This window comes from Pan troglodytes, chromosome 13 (assembly GCF_028858775.2).
Source record: "Pan troglodytes isolate AG18354 chromosome 13, NHGRI_mPanTro3-v2.0_pri, whole genome shotgun sequence".
Taxonomy (NCBI): Eukaryota; Metazoa; Chordata; class Mammalia; order Primates; family Hominidae; genus Pan; species Pan troglodytes.
Genome location: NC_072411.2, coordinates 20104599 through 20123460, shown reverse-complemented (window position 1 = coordinate 20123460; position 18862 = coordinate 20104599). Strand labels below are relative to the sequence as shown.

Here is an 18862-nt window from a genome sequence, read left to right as displayed (position 1 = left end):
ATTTCATAGAAGACAGGTCCACCAAAGCCCTGTGACTTGCCCAAGCTACTAAGCAAAGAGGTGGCGGAAGTTCAGTCCAGGGCCTTTGACTTCAAATGCCCATGCTCCAAGGCTGTGTCTGTGCTCTCCCTGCTCCCAGGCAGGGAAGGACAGGGGCCATCTGCTGCCCCTCTAAGCTCCTGGGGACTTCAGTCTCACCCTCAACTCTCGTTCTTGGTTCCTTTGAATATCTGCACTCCCTGCCCCCATGTGAGGATGAAAAAGGACTCCATTTTTGAACGCTTCTGCAAAACCAAACCTACTAGTGCTCAGGGGGTAGCGTTCTGGAGGGAAGTAGAGAAACTCCCCTCCGTGTCAAGGAAAAGGCATCCTGCTGGTGGGTGGGTCAGCTCTACTCCCGGCTTTGGGTGACCCTGGACAAGTGCATCCCTCTCTGGGCCCTGACTCCCCACCTCCATACATCCCCTCCCCGTGAAGAAACAAGGGGGTTACACATCCCCTTTGCAACTTGTAGATTGCTCCAGGTTCCCATTTCCCAGGCTAAGATGCCGCCTGTGTGGTTGATGAGCTCCGTACTCTGTAAAACTGAGCAGTTCATGGAAACCTTTCCGGGATGATCTCCATGGACTCTGGGCACCTTGGTGGTTCAACCTTAAAGCCCATTGCCTTATATCCTACAAAGCAGACTGCTTCATGACTCCATGCATCCTGGAATAAAAAATTTAAAACATCACAATAGAGGTAGGTATAGGCACTCAGCCCAGACCAGGAAAGGAACCTGCAGCAGTGACAAGACCAGGGCAGAGACCAAAAACCCATGCAATTGCTGGGAGCCAGAATTCAACAGGTGAGGGAACAGGAAGGAATCAGTGTAGAATGAAATGGGCTGAGGGCAATAACATCACCTACTTCTGGGCAGAAAAAGGACTAGAAAGGGAGCACTTTAATGAACAGAAGTACAGACGTGCTGGCAAGGATGGAAATCTCCACTGGTTCCTGGCCCCCTTCACCTCCATGCATCCCCAGCATGGGTGTTAATCATTACCCAAGCTCTCGCTGTTCCCCCTCACCCCCTGCAGAGTCCAGCAGGTCTAGATACGTGCTCTTTGAAATGTGTTCTGGGATTAAAAATGGTGCCCTAAGGCTGTCTAACCCTCACAAAAGACAGACACATGCACACACGGGCCTTGGGGAGGGCTGTGTATTAGCAGTCAGGTGGGCCTTCCTGGGAGGGCTTGCTCAAGAACTCTTCTCGGAAGGAAACCCACCTTAAGGTAGGGTTCGGATAGGCAGAGCTCCCAGAGGGGACAGCCAGCTGCTAGAAGATGGGGTTATCCAGGGTTTGTAAGGTTCAAACAACGGGCAGGGAGGCAAACCGAGTCAAATGGTTTGAAAACCTACTGTGTGCAGGGCATTCTGAGGGAATCCTGAACTCTGCCTCTTTGGCATGACCAAAGCTGAAGCCAGGGACATACATATGAAGGCCCTTTGAGCTGGTGAAAGAAAGTCCTAGGCACTGATTGGACCCTTAGCTGGAAGAATGATCCATTCTTAACAACCCTGGGAGCCCCAGGGATTCTGCAGCCCCTATCCCAGCACGTGTCAATGAAACAGGCATGAACTATCCTTGGCTGTGCAGCTAGCTCAGGTACCAGTTACCCCTGTGCTTCCAACTGTATTCCAGTCCAGGGAAGAAAATTCAAGAAGGAGTTTTAAAATGTTTTTTTCTTCCTCTAAAATCAACATCTGGCTAAGCCTGTGCAGCTGGTGGCACTGAGGCACCCTCCTGGCCTCTGGCCCTGCAGACCAGGTGCAGAGGCCCCCCGGCCATTTCTGGCTGACCGCCCACAAGTTATTGGCAAACAGGCAGCCGTTTCAAGGCCCTTGTCTAACCCAGCCCCACCAGAGGCCACATGCTGGAAAAGTCCCATTTCGACCATATTTTCTTGTAGAATCTGATGTCCCTGGAGGGGGCCTAAAATTTCCATGGTCATTCCCAGGGATGGGTGATGCTGTTGATGTGAAGGCCGCTGATGGCGTTCAGGAAGAGGAGGAAGGAGGCAGTGAATTCGCACCAAAACATTAGGGTGAAGCCGATGAGTGTGACTTGGTTCCTGAGGAGGATCACAAAACCCAGGAGCCCGCCGGAGGAGAGGACGAAAGAGACCAGGAGGAGGATGGAACCCATGACCCACTTGCACTGTGAGTGTTTGTCCTCGCACAACTGGGACACCATGAGGAACTCCAGGCCAAAAATGGCGGCCACCACGGCCAAGGCGCCCACGCTGCGCACCAGGCCCATGCCCATGGCCAGCCCGGGCACATGGGCCTGGCCCAGGTCTCTGAAGCAGATCGGCACACTCTGGTTGGTGGTGGTGCAGAAGTGCCAGAGCCCGAAGAGGCGGTCCTCAGCCAGGAGCCAGTGCCCATCACAAATGGAGACCGAGGACAGGACCACAGCCAGGGCCACACACGTGATGATGAGGGTCCGGATGAAGGATTCAAAGAAGGACCGGCGGGGCTGCCTTTGGCCCAAAGGCCTCTGGGCCTGGAAAAAACCGTAGGAAGCACCCTGTCAGCCACAGCCCTGCCACGCCCCCAGTACCTCTGCAGGGAAGACCCCTGAGCCCTCCATCCTGCTCCGCACTGTCTTATTCTCTGCTTGGTCTCCTGTGAAGCCCGGAACAGACCAGACCCACCGTTTGGGGGGAACCCTTCCTCCCTTCCAGACCTGTGAGCATTTACCATCCAGTATTCACCAGGCACTAAGAGTTCCCTGACCTTTCTTTCTTTTGTGATCTTCAGAGTGGGTGAGAAGTCCAAACCAACTGGCAAATCTGAGTCAGTTCTGAGTTCAGAAAACCTGTCGTGCCTGCATCCCATGACCTTGAGCATGCAGCCTGCCTCGGTTTCTTTGTACATAAAACAAGAATACGGCCTGGCAGAGTTGCCAGGGTTGTACCAAGCACTGAGACATTAGCACACCAATACACGGTTCTGTTTCCCTCCATCTCCCCAGGATACACAATTTTGTCCTAATCCCCACCCACCTGATGATTCGGGAGCTGTCCACGTTCAGCCCAGGACTCTAGATTATTGCCTCGTTTTTCTTGGTACTGAAAGTGACGTTTGCATCTTGCCCTCAGACCTGTGCGGCCCGTACCCTACCCAGAGCTTGCCAACCCCATTGTCTGCTCCTGCAGTTTCTGGGCATGGGAAGGCCATTGCAGCTCTCCTCCACTTCCGGTTCAGCCCTGGAAGGAGGGGCCCCCACCCCGGTCTCCTGGCAAGCCAGGCTAGGTGTCCAGTGAGGTGTCTCATCTCACAGTTCAAGGACACCACCCGGGCACTGCACCCAAGCCCTGACCCAGGAAGCAAAAGAAAGACTCCAGGAACTCTTTACACAGCCCACAAGCCTCTCACAATCCGCTCCGCCTCCCCACCCAACCTCAGCTCCCAGCACACTCCCCTCTCCCCATGTCTAGAACTTTCTTTCCTCAGATGACTGGCCCTTAAGCCTGTAGTGGCTCTTCTGCAGCTCCTGCCACCCCTCCAGGACAACACCTCTTCTCCATTCTTCATGTCTCAGCTTAAAGTCTCCTCCACAGAGAGTGCTTTCCTGCCCACTCAACCCAGAGTCAGGCCCCTCCTGGTATTCTGTGTCAGGCACCTGTTCAAATTCTTCACCATTCTGAGGACAGTTTGTAGTTACATATTATTTCTGTCTCATTCCAACACTGTGTGCTCTGGGAAGGCCGCCCCCTACCCCTACACCACCACATTCTGTGTTTAGGCACTGCTGTGTGCCCAATACCTGGGCATTCAGTGGGTGCTCAAGGGAGAGCTGTGAGATAAGTCAAAGGTCATTTGCAACCACTGTCACTTCCGTCTGAAGCTCCTTTAAACTGAGTCTCCTGCACAGTCATACATTAAATGACCTGCTTTGCAGTGTGTCTAGAAGCTGCCCAGGTTACACCTCGGTTTGGGAGGTATGCAAAACAGGCACGCATGACGGTCACTGCTAGGACCCAGGAGAATGGAGCAGTGAGGAATATGGGGTGTGTCCTATGCCATGAGCAAATGGAGGCTTCCTGAGGCAGGTCTGGGCCACTCCTCTCTGTGTGAGACATAAAATAAAGCCCTGCTTCTGGGAGACTCCTGTGGTCAAAGAGCCCAGCAAGAGTATCTGCTCACATGCCCCAGACACAGGAGCTACCGCTAATTTCAACCCCAGTGATACAGGAATAAGGATGCAGTTTGCTTTCAGCACCTCTGCCTTAAGTAGGATCCTATTTTATTCTTAAACCTATGAGGTTGATAAAGTAGGAAGCTCCATGGTGGGTGTACAGAGAAGGAAACTATGCAGAGCGCAGGTAACTTGCCTGAGATCACTCACCTAAAGCACAATGAAGCTTGTTACGGCTGCCCAGACAATTGTATGATACGCAGGAGGTGGAATCCGTTCAGTGAATAAATACTGACTAGGGCCTTCTAAGGCCAGGGCCTTTGTGCTAGGGGCTCAGTACTGAGCCCTTACAGCCCTCCCTACATGGGCTGTAAGCTCCTGGACGGGAGGGACCGCACTTGGTCTGTCCCAGCACGCTGCCTGGCCAGGATTCCAGACATGTCCCAGAACAAAGGGGAGGAATTCCCTGTGCCCCATGCCCTCTTGGTGAGGAAAAGGTGCGTGCAGAGGGATGCCTCAAGGGCCATGCCAGAGCTGGGACCAGCCTGGGTCCTAGCTGAGATGAAGGCAGCCTGGGTGCGGTCAAAAACATGGAGCTAAGAGTATGGGCTGTGGTTCTCAAACTGTGTCCCCTTGCTCCTGGTGGGGCTTCCAGTGCTGAAGCCGGGTGGGCAGGGAAGCTGAGCAGGCTGGCTCTGCATCCCCTTCCTCACTTCAACTGAGCCCTGTACCTGCTTGGGACATTGGGGGTCCAGGAGTCTGTATTGCATTTTATTACCAAAAAAAAAAAAAAAAAAAAAAATCTACCGGTAAGAAAGAAACCAAAGGAAACTTTGAAAACCTGTGTCTACTCCACAAACCATTAGAGGTGTTTGTCCTTGGGCAGTTTCTTAACTTCCTGAGCCCTTGTTTCCTCATCTAGAAAATGAAGTTAATGACACTTGCAGGAAAGTTGTAGCCATGAAGGCACCTGGCAAGGTTACAAGGTCCCTAGAGAATGATAAATGGTCCTAAAAAGGAGGAGCACCACAGGCAGAGAACAAATCACAGGACCCAGAAACCTTTTAACCCGAGACAGCATGCTGGCTGGAAAACAGGCACGTCCTGTCCCTTCTCCAGCCCTACCTGTCCTAGGCAGACTGGACTTTAATCTCCAGGCCCTTAGATGTCACGTCAGGATCAGAAAGTGGAGACAGCTGACCTCATCTAGTTTCCTCCCGCTCCTGCCCCAAAGTAGGGCTTCATTTAAACTCTCTGGCCACCACTGAAACTCCCAGGAATCAAATGAGATCCTGTATATAAAGATGCATGGTACACGGGCCGCTCCCAACTCATGGTAGCTATTAATATTAATAACAATAATAACACATATAGAGTCTTCATTCCTAACCACCCGGCACCTCCGCCAGCTTTCAGTGATGCAGGGCCTGAAATGGCTACTGGAGGGCAGCTGGACAGGTGTGCAGTGGAAAAGAAGGGAGGGGGGAGGTCAAGTCCTGCCCCTGACCTAGAGGAGCCCTGCAGGGTACTTTTAGGCAATCACTTAAATCTCTCTGGGGCTTAACTGCTCTGCTAAAAATGTAAGCATTTTCCTTTTTCATCTGTAACCTTGCATGATTTCTAGTGACCTATAGAATAGGGTCACTTGACACTACTGGGCTACTGAGTCCAATGTCATGGTCTTCCTCCTATAACCCAGGGCCTCATGTGTTCCCCTTAACCAAAGCACCCCCAGGTAGACAAATTAAGCTCCTCCCAACTCATTCCGCACATCCCCAACATGTCTCCCATATTTGCTCCCCCTCATCACCCACTCTGCCCCTACCCAGGTGAGGCCATCACCATCGTCAACATCCTGGAAGTTCACAGCCTCCTGATGAGCCGGCCTGCCTCCGCTCCTCTCAGCCGCAGCCTGGCCCACCGCTGCCTGCATGACCCAGAACTTGCTTCCTACCTGTGTTTGCCCCCTGGCAAGTCATGGTTGTGGGGATGAAGAGTTATCATCCCGAAGCGGCCGGAGCACCCGCCCTTCACCTGGAGCCTGTGGCCTCCCCAGCTGAGCTCTCACCTTGCTACCAGGCTTCCTCCTCTTCCCCGTCTGGCAACTTTTGCACCTCTTAATTTAACATTCGCTCCCCCATGCCCTGTTTCCAAGTCTCTCTCCCTACATGGGCTGTAAGCTCCTAGAGGGGAGGGACCGCACCTGGTCTGTCCCACCATGCTGCCTGGCCGGGATTCCAGACATCCCCCAGAACAAAGGGGAGGAATTCCCTGCGCCCCACGCCCGGCTTCGCCCAGGTGCCTAGGTCCTGGCTATAGAGGTTTTGGGGGTGTCCTGTGGGTGGGGTTTCTCCCGTTAGGTAAAGGCAGGAGGAGCCAGTGGGATTTGGAGCCAGAAAGCCCTGGGTTTGAATCTTGATTCTGTTCCTTGGCCAGCCACGGAGGGCACCTTACTTCTGAGTCTCGGTTACCTCATCTATAAAATGGGCAGAACGGTGTCTACTAGGTCAGTGTTGTGGCTGAGCGTTTGTACACGAAGTCAACGGGCCTCTCTAATCCTGGAGACAGTCCAGCGGATAGACTCTGCAGCGGGCGAGTTGCGCGGAAAGGAAGTTCGCCCGCTGGGCAGCGGTACCGCCACCCACGGACTTCCCTTTGGGGAGCAGCAGGCCCGAGGGAGCGGGTAGGAATGTGTAGGTTCTTAGCCAACATAAACATCTTGCACTACGCTAAGGAGAAGCCAAATCTTCGGAGACACGGGCTTCTTCCCTCGCCAGAGCCTTTCCCTGAGGTGTCCGCGCGCCTCAGCAAGTCCACCGCCAGCCCAGCACCCCAAACGCAGCTTTCGGGAGGGAGACGGTCTTCCTAACCTCCACCCCCAGAAAGGTCTAACTTCCCAAGAGACGCATCCTCTGTTACATAAGCCTCACTTTGCAAGTCGATTCTGTCCCTCCACCCCAGACGCGCCTCATTTCTCACAAAGGGGGACCCTTATGGTAAACTGACCAGTAAGTCACTGGTGACACCAAACAGAAGAAAAATCTTTCCAAATGAAGTTTGGGAGCTTCGGGTGCTTGCAAGGCCGCGAGCAGAAGCAGCCGGAGTCCGCGCCCCGGGAGCAGCTATGTGAGGCAGGCAGGCCCCCCGAGGTTGCTCCCTGCCCAGCCTCCTCCGGACCCAGGTTTGCAACAGGGGGCGGGCACGGGGGGCGCTCGCACCCCCAGCCCGACGCTGGAGCACGCGGTGGGTACGCCCCTCCCCCCGTCCTCCCACCCCCAACCTCCCACGGCGGGGCAGCACCCCGGGTCAGCGCCCCTCCAGGCGCCGGCTACCTGCAAGCCGACGGCAGTCATGCTGCGCCCAGCGGCCGCGCTGCAGCCCCGATCGCTCCAGCTGCTCGGCTGTGGCCGCTGGCGCCAGCCCGGGACCTCTCCGCGGGGGCGGGGCGGCTGCTGGAGGCGGGCGGGGCGGGAGGGGGCGTTCAAATCTCGGCAATTAACCCCGGGCGGGCTCCGCCAACCCCGCCGCCCTCCGCGGCTCGGATTACGCTGAGTCAGCAAGGGCGGCCGGAGGAGCCCCTGGGGAGCCGCGGGGAGGACCCGGCACTTGGGGGGAGGGATCCCTTGGGTCCCAGGGGAAAGGATCGGGAAGTCACTCCGACGCTCCCGAACCTCCGTGGACAGCTTCGCCTGGGGCGCAGATTCCTCGAGGGCTGGGACGGCGACGAGGGCCTGAGGGTTCGATTCCTGTTCCAGCTTGCTGAGTCCAGCCTCTGGGAACGCGGCAGGGTCCGAAGGGAGGAGGCACGCGCAGAGGCTCTGCTGCCCTCACTCTGCGGTGTGACCTTGGGCTGCTTGTTTAGCGTCTCGGAGCCTCGGTTAGTAAGGGAAACAATGAATGTGAAAGGTGGGGCTCTTGCCGGGCCCTCGCTAAGTGTGAACGGAGTGGAACCTTTTGGGGCAATCCTACTTGCGTCCCTAAAAGGGGATGTAAAACCCTGTTTCCTCCTGAACTCCCCAGGGACTATTAAAAATGCAAATATGCCAAACAAATGTGGTTATTTTTTCTCCACCTCGATGGGAACTGAGGTCTCTCTTTTTTTTTTCTTTCCTTTTTTTTTTTTTTTTTGGACGTTGTCTAGCGCTTGTCGCCCAGGCTGGAGTGCAATGACGCGATCACGGCTCACTGCAACCTTCGCCTCCTGGGTTCAAACCCGTTCAAGCGGTTCTCCTGCCTCAGCCTCCCGAGTAGCTGGGATTACAAGCGCGCCCCATCAAGCCCTGCTAATTTGTATTTTTTAGTAGAGACGGGGGTTTCACCATGTTGGTCAGGCTGGTCTCGAACTCCTGACCTCAGGTGATCCACCGATCTCGGCCTTCCAAAGTGCTAGGATTACAGGCATGAGCCACCGCATCCGGCCAGATCTGAGTTCTTAAAGAGGCAGCACCTAAAAGCTTTTACCGCCAAAAAGGGTGGAGGTGGGAGGAGTGTCCAAGGGCCACAAATTCCAACAGAAAGGCTTCCCTCCGCCCATCCTCAAATGTGGTGGTAAAACAAGGCCCCTCACTAAATGGCATACATTAAATTGTCTCGTTCACTCAGGCAGGCAGCTCCTGGTGACTTTACCCAAAGACAAAGCAACTGCACTCATCTGTTTTCCCCTTTAGAGCCATGTGAGAAAGAGGGGTAGTTACAATTGTCTGTATATCTTCCACTTAGATATTCATCTGATTCCATCCCTGCCCAACAGACCTTGTCAAATCCTTTACCCCAGTCCTGGGGCTTGACAAACGGAGAAATGGCCTAGGCACAGGAGGGCTTGGCCCAGGCCACCCACATTGAGTCCACTGAAGAGCTGGGACTCCACTTACCCAGCAGGCCTAGTCCAGGTTTGAGTTCTTGCCACCATTCTGCACCAGAGTCACCTGGAAGGTTTGTTAAAACAGATTGCGAGGCCCCACTGCAGAGTTTCTGGCTGAGTGGCCTCAAGTGATGTTGGTGCTGCTGGCCTGGGGGCCAGGCTTTGAGAACCACTGAGCTAAGGCAAAGGGCAGCTGCCCAGGCTCAGCCAGCCTGGTGCTTCTCTGCTCTGGAGCCTTCCCTCCGTGGCCCCCACCTGCTTTCTCCCCAGTCAAGGGTCCCAGAAGCCAGACTCTCTGCAGCTCTGGGTTCTGGATAAAGAGCCCACATGGGAAAGGAAGACCTGTCCTGTTGCGGGGGTATCCTTTCACTGAGCCCTAAGAATGCCCTGTGGGAGAGACCTTCTGGATCACAGCATCTCACCTGGCCAAGAGGGAAGTGCCTGGAATTAAAATCAGAAGAACAGTCAGGTCGGGTCATCTGCACCCACTGTTTGCCTTCTCCAGTTTCGTGTGTGGTCAGGCATGTTTCTCACAGCCTGTTATGCTTTGTTGGTAAGAATAGAAAAGTCTTGAATCAGTAGAATTTAGAGCAACATGTCTTGTCAGCAAGATAGTTGGAGAAGCAGAAATGACTTAAGAATAATAAGGAGGAAGTGACTATCCAGTTCTGATCATCTTATGCTCACATGAGGACTGGGAATATGGCCAGAATCTGGGTGGAATCTGAGCTGAGACTCTAAGACCTGGAGTCTCCTGGTACCTCCCTGGCTTAGGGGGTTGGGGTGGTGCGGGGAGTGGCAGCATCCACAGCCCTCTCAAATCCTGGTGAGATAGCCAGAGGTATTGGGGTCAGAAGTCCCAAAGCATGGCGCTTTGACATACACAACTGAAAAAGCCTCAAGGTCTCTCTGACCTTCCCTCCCCTCACCGTCTCTCCCAAAACACAGGATGAAACTGAAGTTCCTTTATCTGCCTAACATCCAGACCCAGCAAAAGGAACAATTGTGTTTCTTCTCCTCCCTGTAGGACTGAGAATGTGACCACACCCGGCAAGTTAATCTCTATTCCCTGATCCATTCGGCTAGCCCCTCTACAGAATTCCTCTTCTCTCCTCTCCCATCACCTGTTCTGCCAGGATAGTATAGAAGCTTCTGAGCACTGCTGAGGGGTGGGCATACTCCGTGATTCTCCCGGGGTGTACACCTTGAATTAATGTATATACCTTTTCTCCATTTAATGTGCCTTTTGTGAGTTTATTTTTCATTGAAACTTCAGAGGGTGAAGAAGCTTTCCCTTAAACCCTGCAGAGAAAAATACCGCACCAGGAGAAGAATGTCCAGAGAAGTAGGGAGTTTTAGTGTGAGGGGGGACATGGCAGGGGCAGAGGTGGGGGTTGGATTACCGGGTGGACCCCAGGTGTTAAAAGCAGAAACAGCATGGGTGTGAGTACTGGGCTGTGGGACAGCATGGAGCCTGCCTATTCTTTGACTTTCTCTGCCCTTTCTCCAGATTGTGACAGACTCGGCACCTGACCCTCCCTGACCCCTGCTTCTAGGCCTGGCCAGGGCTGGGGAAAGAGGAATGGCTTAAAGAAAGGCAGGAAGTGGCTCCTTCCCACCCCTCTGACCACTCTTGTCTGATGAGGAAGATCCAGGCATGTTCCTTAGAGAGTTTCAAGTGTATTGGTAGGGACACAATTCCTGATCATTCAGTCAACAAGCACTAGATCTGTTGTTCAGTCAACAAACACTCTTTCATCTCGGGGCCTTTGTACTTGCTGCTGCTTCTGCCTGAAATGTTCTTCCTCCAGATACTCCCATTTAAGACTCACCAGCTCACTTCTTTAAAGTCTGGGCTCAGATGTCACCTTATCAGAGAGGCCTACGACGACCCCCACATCTAAAACAGCCCCCCCATTCTCTTTTCTCTTCTGCCCACATACACATATTTACTTGTCCTCTCTCCCCCTTTTAATGTAAGCTCCAAGAGGCCAAGGACATTGTCCTGTTCACCAGTGTATCCCTGGTGCCTACGACAGAGCCAGGCATGTAGTAGGTTCTCAATAAATATTCATTGACTAAATGAATGAAGTGATTGAATACCTACTATGTAGTCACAACTGTCCTGACCAATGAGGGACAAAGAAGAAAAAGACAAAGTCCCTGTCAATGGTAAAGTGCTTGAGTTTTAGAGTCCAAACCTACCTCTCCATTTCTGCTCTCTCCCAGGCCTCGGTAGTTCAGGCTCCACATCCTCCTGCTCTCTTTGCCCTCACGCCCTCCATATACTCCATCCTCTCCTCTCTGCCCCTCCAGTGCCTGCCCGGCTTCAGCCCACCCCAGATCCCCTCCTCTCTAGCCTGGATGCCTGTGGAACAGCCTTCACTCTCACTTCCTCTGTCCCTTCAAGCATCTTCCCATCCCTCTTTTCCAAGGCTCAGGAAGCTTTGGTTCCTGGCCCCCCAGCCCCCGACCTTCTTGCCAAGACCTTCCCCTGGGTGTCTGCAGGGCCTTTTCAGGGGCATCTCCTGACTTTCCAAGCCAGAGTAACACCCCACCGCCCACTTGCCACTCTTTTACCTTTGTAAATTCTTGATCACTAGCTGAAAGTGGCTATTTGTCTATTTCCTGGATTGTCCCTTTCCCTCTCTAAAATATCATGGGCTCCATGAGGGCTGGGACTTTTTCCCTCTTTCACCACTCCATGCCCAGTCCCTAAATACAGGTTGGTCAATAAGGTTTGCTTACAGAAGAACCAGGCTTCTAATGCATTCTGAGCAAATACTTCCCCTCTGTGCTCCTCACTTTTCTGTCAAATGGGAAGCATCTCCCTCCTGGTGTTGAGAGGATCCCATGAAGCAATAAATGTGCATAAGGTGTCAGGTGCACCATCCCGGCTGGCATATGCATAAGTCCAAATAACTCATGATCTTTACCATCCAGTTTCCAGGGGGCTCTAAGTTTGCGCGGTCCCTGCTCCCAGGGAAACTTAGATCTGAGAGGCGACTCCCCTGTGCGGAGATTTAGTCTTGGGGGTAGTTCCCAGTGCTGGAAGTTTCTCTTTTGAGGAGTTGGAAGGTGGGAGGGACGAGGTGGGGCAGACACACTCCAAACACCCAGAGGTAATAGCAGGGAGTTGGCAAGGAGCAGCCCCTTGAAGCTCACTGGGTAGCTTTAAAGCTGCATGGTGCCAGGATGACCCACCCTCCCTGCCGCCCGTGCCTTGTACTTCTGACCTCTCCAGGTCTTGCCTTGTCTGTGGCCCATGGCCTCTTCCCTCTCCTCTCCTCCCGCTGCCCCGCCTTTACCAACCAGGTCTTCCTCTTCTCCCAGCCCCCACCCCATGGTTTTCCTGATTCCAGACCTTTCCAGGCTGGTTCCTTTCCCTCCAGCTAGGGCTCCCCGCGCCCTGCCCTGCTCTGCCTTGAGCCCCAGCCCAGCATTCAACCTCCTTGACCTCCTCTCAGGCGCCCGATTGCAACACAGACCTTGTTTACCGCATTTTAGTGTGAGCCGGCTGGGAGCCAAAGAGTTTCCCCGCCCTGCCCTGAGTCTTTCCTCCTTGCCTTCCCCTTGGGTGAGGAAGGGTCACAGGTATGATGTTCACCCTGCAACTGAAGAAAGGGCCTGTCAGCAGCCCCATCGGGGACACCCAGCATCTAAGGGGGAATGCAGGGGTGGGCTGGCTGTGCTTGAAGCGATGAGTGAAACAAGGAGGAACTGGTATCTTTCCTAAATATGTCTATATATGGGAAACTTTCTTCTAAACGTGTCTGTATATGGGAAACTTAACCCACGTGAGTTTTTTGAAGGTGTTTCTGTATTTAGAGGTGGTACCAGAGAGGTGGAGAATGGTGTAGATGGGACCTCTGAGGGTGGCCTTTCTGTAGGGGCTCCCTTTCCAAAGTCAAGTCCTCCCTCGAGACAGATGGAGGCATCAGGACCCCACAGATTCCAGGCACACATCGAACCCCCATGGGAGAGACTTCTATCAACTTTTTCTTCGCAGACTTGGACATTGGACTTATCAGCATACTCTGGGACACTCAGTCTCTTGGAGACAATAAACAAATGCACCCAGAGTTATTGTACAGCACGGACTGCCAGATCATCTCTTCCCCAGAGTGGATCTGCGTTCTTTCCTCATCAGGGTACCCCTGCTGGGATCAAAGTGCCCAAGAAGCAAAGTTAGGCACCAGGAGTTGGTTGGTGAGCACAGAATGACCAGTGAGGGACAAAGAAGAAACAGTGTGGGCATGAGTACTGGGCATGACTGGGCTGATGACTATGGAAGTTAAATGGTTTACACAGGGCTTTGCCTAAGCTCTGGGGAAACCCAGGAAACACCCCACCACTTAGGTTGTTAGATTTGATGTTTACAAGGAAAGCAGTCTGGGTCAAAGGGTCTGGGAGGAGCAATACGGGAAACTGGGATCTCTCAGGGAATTCACTGGGGGCAGGGTGGCCTCCCCAGGAGAATAGGGTAAGGGGATGGACTTCAGACCTTCAGCCAGCACTTGCCCATCATCCTCAGCCTGTAGTCCTGTATTGTTTTTTCCACAAAGTGTTGGGTGTGGCTTTTTTTTTTTTTTTTTTTTTTAAAGAGACAGGGTCTCACCCTGTTGGTCAGGCTGTGGTGCGGTGGCATCGTCATGGCTCACTGCAGCCTCAACCCCCCGGGCTCAAGCAATTGTCCGACCTCAGCCTACCAAGGTGTTGGGATTACAGGCATGAGCCACCATGCCCGGCCTCGAAGTGTTTTTAGTTAAAAAAAAAAAAAAAGTAGAGGATTTTATGCTAAATTCTGGATTTCTGGTGTAGGGGTCAAGGAAAAACTTCTCTTACCCTCTGAAGGTTTACTGAAAAGCCAACTTGCAAAAGGAGTTGTGGCACTGAAATGTGTTAGCATGCAAGGGGGTGAATCACAGAGTGGTCACCCCACCACACGATGGGGTACAGATGGTTCTGTACACTTCTTTCTAGGGGAGTGGGAGATGGAGAAGTATGAATGATTTCAGAGGGGTGCTAAGTGATCTTTAGGGGAATTCAGTGGTCTTGAAGAACACACAATGGCCTGGAACAGAGTCTGTTGAGCCTGCAGAGCAGACAATAGTTTGTGACAAAAGCCTGCCCAGGTGTGTTGACAGACTTCGGTCTTCCTGCCATATGAGTTCAGTTAATGAAAACTCAGGGAAAGGACCAGGAGCCATTGTTTTCTTCTTCAGTGGGTCCAGACTTTAGGCCGATTAGGAAACTTCAGAGAACAATTTCACTCTGTTCTTTGGGAGAGTAAGGATGGAGCCGGGGAAGATCAGAGAGACCGTCAGAGTCTTTTTGTTCAGGTCAGTAAGTCAAAGCGCCACATTTTGGGGTATCATTTTCTGAGCCCCAACCCTGGCTTCTCTTGAAAATGAGACAATCTGGAACCCTGAGGATCACTTGGCCACATGAGAACAATGGCCACAGCCCTGAAGTGCTGCCCTATGGACAGGCTATGCTCTGTGGGCCCCACCAGTCTTACGCCTGGCTCTGTCCATCCTCCATGTCATCTGCTGGCCCTCGTAAGAGTTGAGCTTGTAAGACCAGCTCTGTTGCTGTGCTGGTGAGATGATAACCCAGCCATGCTTGCAACATCTGCATCTCGCTATCCCACCACCATCTGCCTTCCCCACCTCCCCACCCACTGCAGCTTCCTGCCTGGACTCCAGCTCATGGCTGCTCTACAACAGCCCTCACCCCTTGTGGCAAATGATCTCTCCACTTCTGGGCTCAGATTCCTCAGGGAGAATCTCTGTAGCCCAATCGAGCTAGGCTGCTTGGTTTAATGATAACCCAGCAGTCTGAGAGCTGGTTCCTCCAGAGCTAGGGGCCCACTGCTGTCCCCAAAAGCTGTGACCAAGGGCTGGGGGCAGGGTCATGTGGCATTAAGCATGGCCTCCTGGGTCACAGGGACTATGGACAAGAAGGGGCTAGCACTGAGGCAGGGCTGTCCACCCAACAGAGAGCTCTTCCTTGGGGGCAGGTGTCCCTGGTCCCAGGCCCCCTCCTCTGAAGCACGTGGTGGGTACACTGGCCAGCCTTGTTCTGTGACTGCAAACTTCTAAGCCTACACTTCCTTTCAGCTGGTCTCACCTACACTGATGGCGAGGGGACCCTTCTCTCTTCCAACTTTGCACCAGAAGATATTGTATCCTTATGAACCCATTTTAATGATACGTTTAAAGAATTCTAAATACAATATTCTCCAGCTCCTAAGTACTTTGTGAATATTTACATGATTCTCAAACTTCTTTTCCAGCAGGAGACCCACCTCCACCCCATCTTTTTGTTTGGCTGGACTCTGGTTCAGAGCCCATTAACCATTCTTCTCAGATCATGGCATATTGACAGAATCCTCACATTCAAGGTCCTTCTAGGGTTGGTTTTTCATGTTTTTCCTCAGACTCCACTTTCATTCCCTATAGTGGCACGCCCTCTAATGTGTTTGATATATATCTATAACCAGGTGTGTATCCTTGTGTGTGTGTGTGTATTTTGTTTCCTGAGTTGCATTGTGCTATAAATCTTGCTCTGTTTCCTACTCTTCTTACCCAACAGCATGATTTAAGACCATCTCTGTTGATGTACATGTACATTGAAGTCAGTGCTTTGCAAATGAAAGGCTAGGCCCCACTAGTGACTAGTGAAACGAATTTGGTGGGACCATAACTAACATTTATTAAAAATGAATAGAAAATGTCAGAGTGCCTCAGACATAATTAAATATATTTTTATGAATTTTTTTCAAAGACGGATGGATGGATAGATAGATAGATAGATATAGACAGATAGATAGATCCCATGTTACAATGTAAAAAGTATTTCTATGTTGTGGCTCATGATAAAAAAAGTTTGCAAGCTCCTAATCTAGTTCACTGCCTCTCACTGCTGTGATTACCCTGCTATTCATCCACCGCATTTTATTTGTTCATTTTAGTGGTGAACAACTAGGTCGCTTCAGAGTCCCCCCCAGCCAACCACACTGATGAATATCTTTGTCCAAGTTCTGTCATGTAGAGAATTATCTTTATGCTATGGAAGCCTCTAAGTACAGCACCAGACAGGCTGAGACAGAGGTCACAAAATAGAAAGGCTCATAGGGCAAATTAGGCTGCCTGAGTCACACGGCATGTTAGATCAATTGAAAACATGCAGCAGGAAGGCAGGATAAGAGATGGGGAGTGTATTAACATGCTTAGGATAAGGTACTAGTGGGCTGGAAGGTGTGCACAACCTGCGTCCCAGGTGCATAATGCTCAAATGTCTTCTCTGTCCTCCCCTCTGGCATCAGCCTTCCCCATTGAAGATGAATGAGGGGGCTAGAGTTGAGGTTTGAGCAAGGGGTGTCCAGGAGACAGATGGTGCCCCAGGGTAAACATACACATTTGCTCTATTTGACAGTTAAAGGAGAGTAGGCCTGGCCACAGCTGTTTCATAGTGAAGGGCCCCAGAACATACCACTATGACATACACGTTATTTTGAATTGGAGGCATATGAGAATGGTTTTGTTTTTGTTTGTCCTAAACCTTTTATCAGCCTAAAAACAGAGCTTCCCAAGAAGAACTTCTAGAGGAGGAAAAACTGTTTTCCTTCTACCCATCTTAGGTTCATTGTCTGGCCCCCTGTACGTTAAACTGACAAAAGAAAGATTAACAAGAGAAAAGCAAACGAAAGTTTATTAACATGTGTATTATGCTTGTGTGAGCAAACTCAAAAGGGGGGATACAACTCGGGTTTGTACAGCATCGGCTATGATTTGGATAGGGATTTTTTGGCTCCTCCAAGTCTCATGTTGAAATATGAATGTTGAAGGTGGGGCTAGTGGGAGGTGTTTGGATCCTGGGGACAGATCCCTCATGAATGATTTGGTGCCATTCTCATGGGAGTGAGTGAGTTCTCATTCTTAGTTCCTGCGAGAACTGGTTGTTGAAAAGAACCTGGCAGCTCCTCCACTCTCTTTCATCCTCTCTCACAGTGTGACACTGGGTCCCCTTCACCTTCCGCCAAGAATGGAAGCTTCCTGAGGCCTCACCAGAAGCAGATGCTGATGCCATGCTTCTTGCACAGCCTGCAGAACGATGAGCCAAATAAGCCTCTTTTCTTTATAAACTACCCAGCCTCAGGTATTCCTTTATAGCAACACAAACAGACTAAGAAAATTGATTCTGAGAGTAGGCATTGCTATAAAGATACCTCAAAATATGGAAGTGGCTTTGGAACTGGATAAGGAGCAGAGGTTGGAAGAGTTTGCAGGGCTCAGCTGAAGACAGGAAGATGAGGGAAAGTTTAGAACTTAAAATATTAGAGGCTAATCAAGTGGTTGTGACCAAAGTGCTGATAGAAATATGGATAGCAAAGTCTAGGCTGAGGAGGTGTCAGATGGAAGTGAGGAACTTATTGGGAACGGGAGCAAAGGTCACCCTTGTTATGCCTTAACAAGGAACTTGGCCACATTGTGTTCATGCCCTAGGAATTTGTGGAAGGCTAAATATAGGAGTGATGACCTAGGGTATATGGCAGAAGAAATTTCTAAGCAGCATAGTATTTGATTAGTGACAAGTTGATTTTAACAACTTAAATCAACTTGAGAGCAAAGGAATGACTTAAAGTTGGAATTTACAATTAAAGGGGAAGCAGAGCATAAAAATTGGGAACATCCATAATCTGGCCAGTGGCACAGGAAAAAAGAGCATTTTTAGGTGAGGAATCTGGCTGAACAACCGCTTGCTAGGGAGATTAGCATGGATAAAAGAAAGCCAGGTGCTAATAGTCAGAACAATGGGAAAAAGTCCCCCAAAACATTTCAGAAATCTTTGAGGCCACCTCTCCCATCACAGGGCCAGAGGCATAGGAGGACAGAATGGTTTCAGGGGCCATGCCTAGGATGCCACTTCCCTGCACCATCTCAAGATGATGCTCTCTGCATCCCTGCTGCTCCGCCTCCAGCCATGGCTCAAAGGGTCCCAGGAACTGCTTGGGCCACCACTTGGAAGAGCACAAGCTATAACCTTGACAGATTCCACATGGTGTTAAGTCTGCAGGCATGAAGAATGCAAGAGTGGTAGAGGCTTGGCTGATTCCATCTTGATTTAAGAAGATGTATAAGAGAGTCTGGGTACCCAGGAAGAAGCCTCCTGCAGGAGCACAGCCCCTACAGAAACCCTCTATTAGGTCAGTGCCAAGGGAAAATGTGGGGTTGGAGTCCCCACAGAGTCCCCATTGAGTCACTGCTTAGTGGAGTTGTGGGACAGCAGCTTGCAACCTCAGCCTGGAAAAGCCACAGGCATTAGACCTCAACCTGTAAGAGGAGCCATGTAGGCTTTACCTAGCAAAGCCATGGACACAGGGCTGCCCAAGGTCTTGGAAGCCCACCCCTTGCACCAGTGTACCCAGGATGCAGGACATGGAGTTGAGAAAAGTAAAATAGCTTAGGGCAGTCTGAGCTATGTGAGAGACATGAGCATGGGACTTTCATCCCATCCTACTTCTCACCTCCCTTTCATTCCCCTGCACCCATCCCTGGGGACAATTGTTGAAAGACATCTTGTTCCTAACTAGCTGTCTCACTCATTACCTTCATGTTCCTGGAATTCATGATACAAAGAACAATGTATAGCCAATCAATATCTTATCTTATTTTAATGCAAATGCTTGGTAAACAACTTAGGAATTGCCTTTCTTTTCCTTTAAAGATCCACTTGTAACTGCTGCTTCTCAGAGTGTATATTCAGGGCAAATCTATACCCCTGGGTTGCAATCCTCAAGCTTGGCTCAA

General features: G+C 51.5%; 1 protein-coding gene across 4 annotated transcripts; it reads right to left on the bottom strand.

The window, feature by feature from the left end:
• Positions 1 to 922: 922 nt before the first annotated feature.
• Positions 923 to 9579, bottom strand: TMEM37 (transmembrane protein 37). 4 transcript variants are annotated; one of them, XM_054678896.2, is made up of 4 exons: positions 9470 to 9579; positions 9058 to 9111; positions 7519 to 8059; positions 923 to 2548 (listed from the first exon to the last, which is right to left on the bottom strand). In XM_054678896.2, exons 3-4 carry the CDS (start codon positions 7537 to 7539, stop codon positions 1991 to 1993), a joined length of 579 nt encoding a protein of 192 aa, XP_054534871.1. In that variant the 5' UTR covers positions 7540 to 8059; positions 9058 to 9111; positions 9470 to 9579; the 3' UTR covers positions 923 to 1990. The 4 variants fall into 4 exon arrangements, with proteins under 4 accessions (XP_054534871.1, XP_063646431.1, XP_016805079.1 ...); XM_063790361.1 differs by lacking the exon at positions 9058 to 9111; XM_016949590.4 differs by lacking the exons at positions 9058 to 9111; positions 9470 to 9579 and having other exon boundaries at positions 7858 to 8006.
• Between the last annotated feature and the right edge of the window lie 9283 nt (positions 9580 to 18862).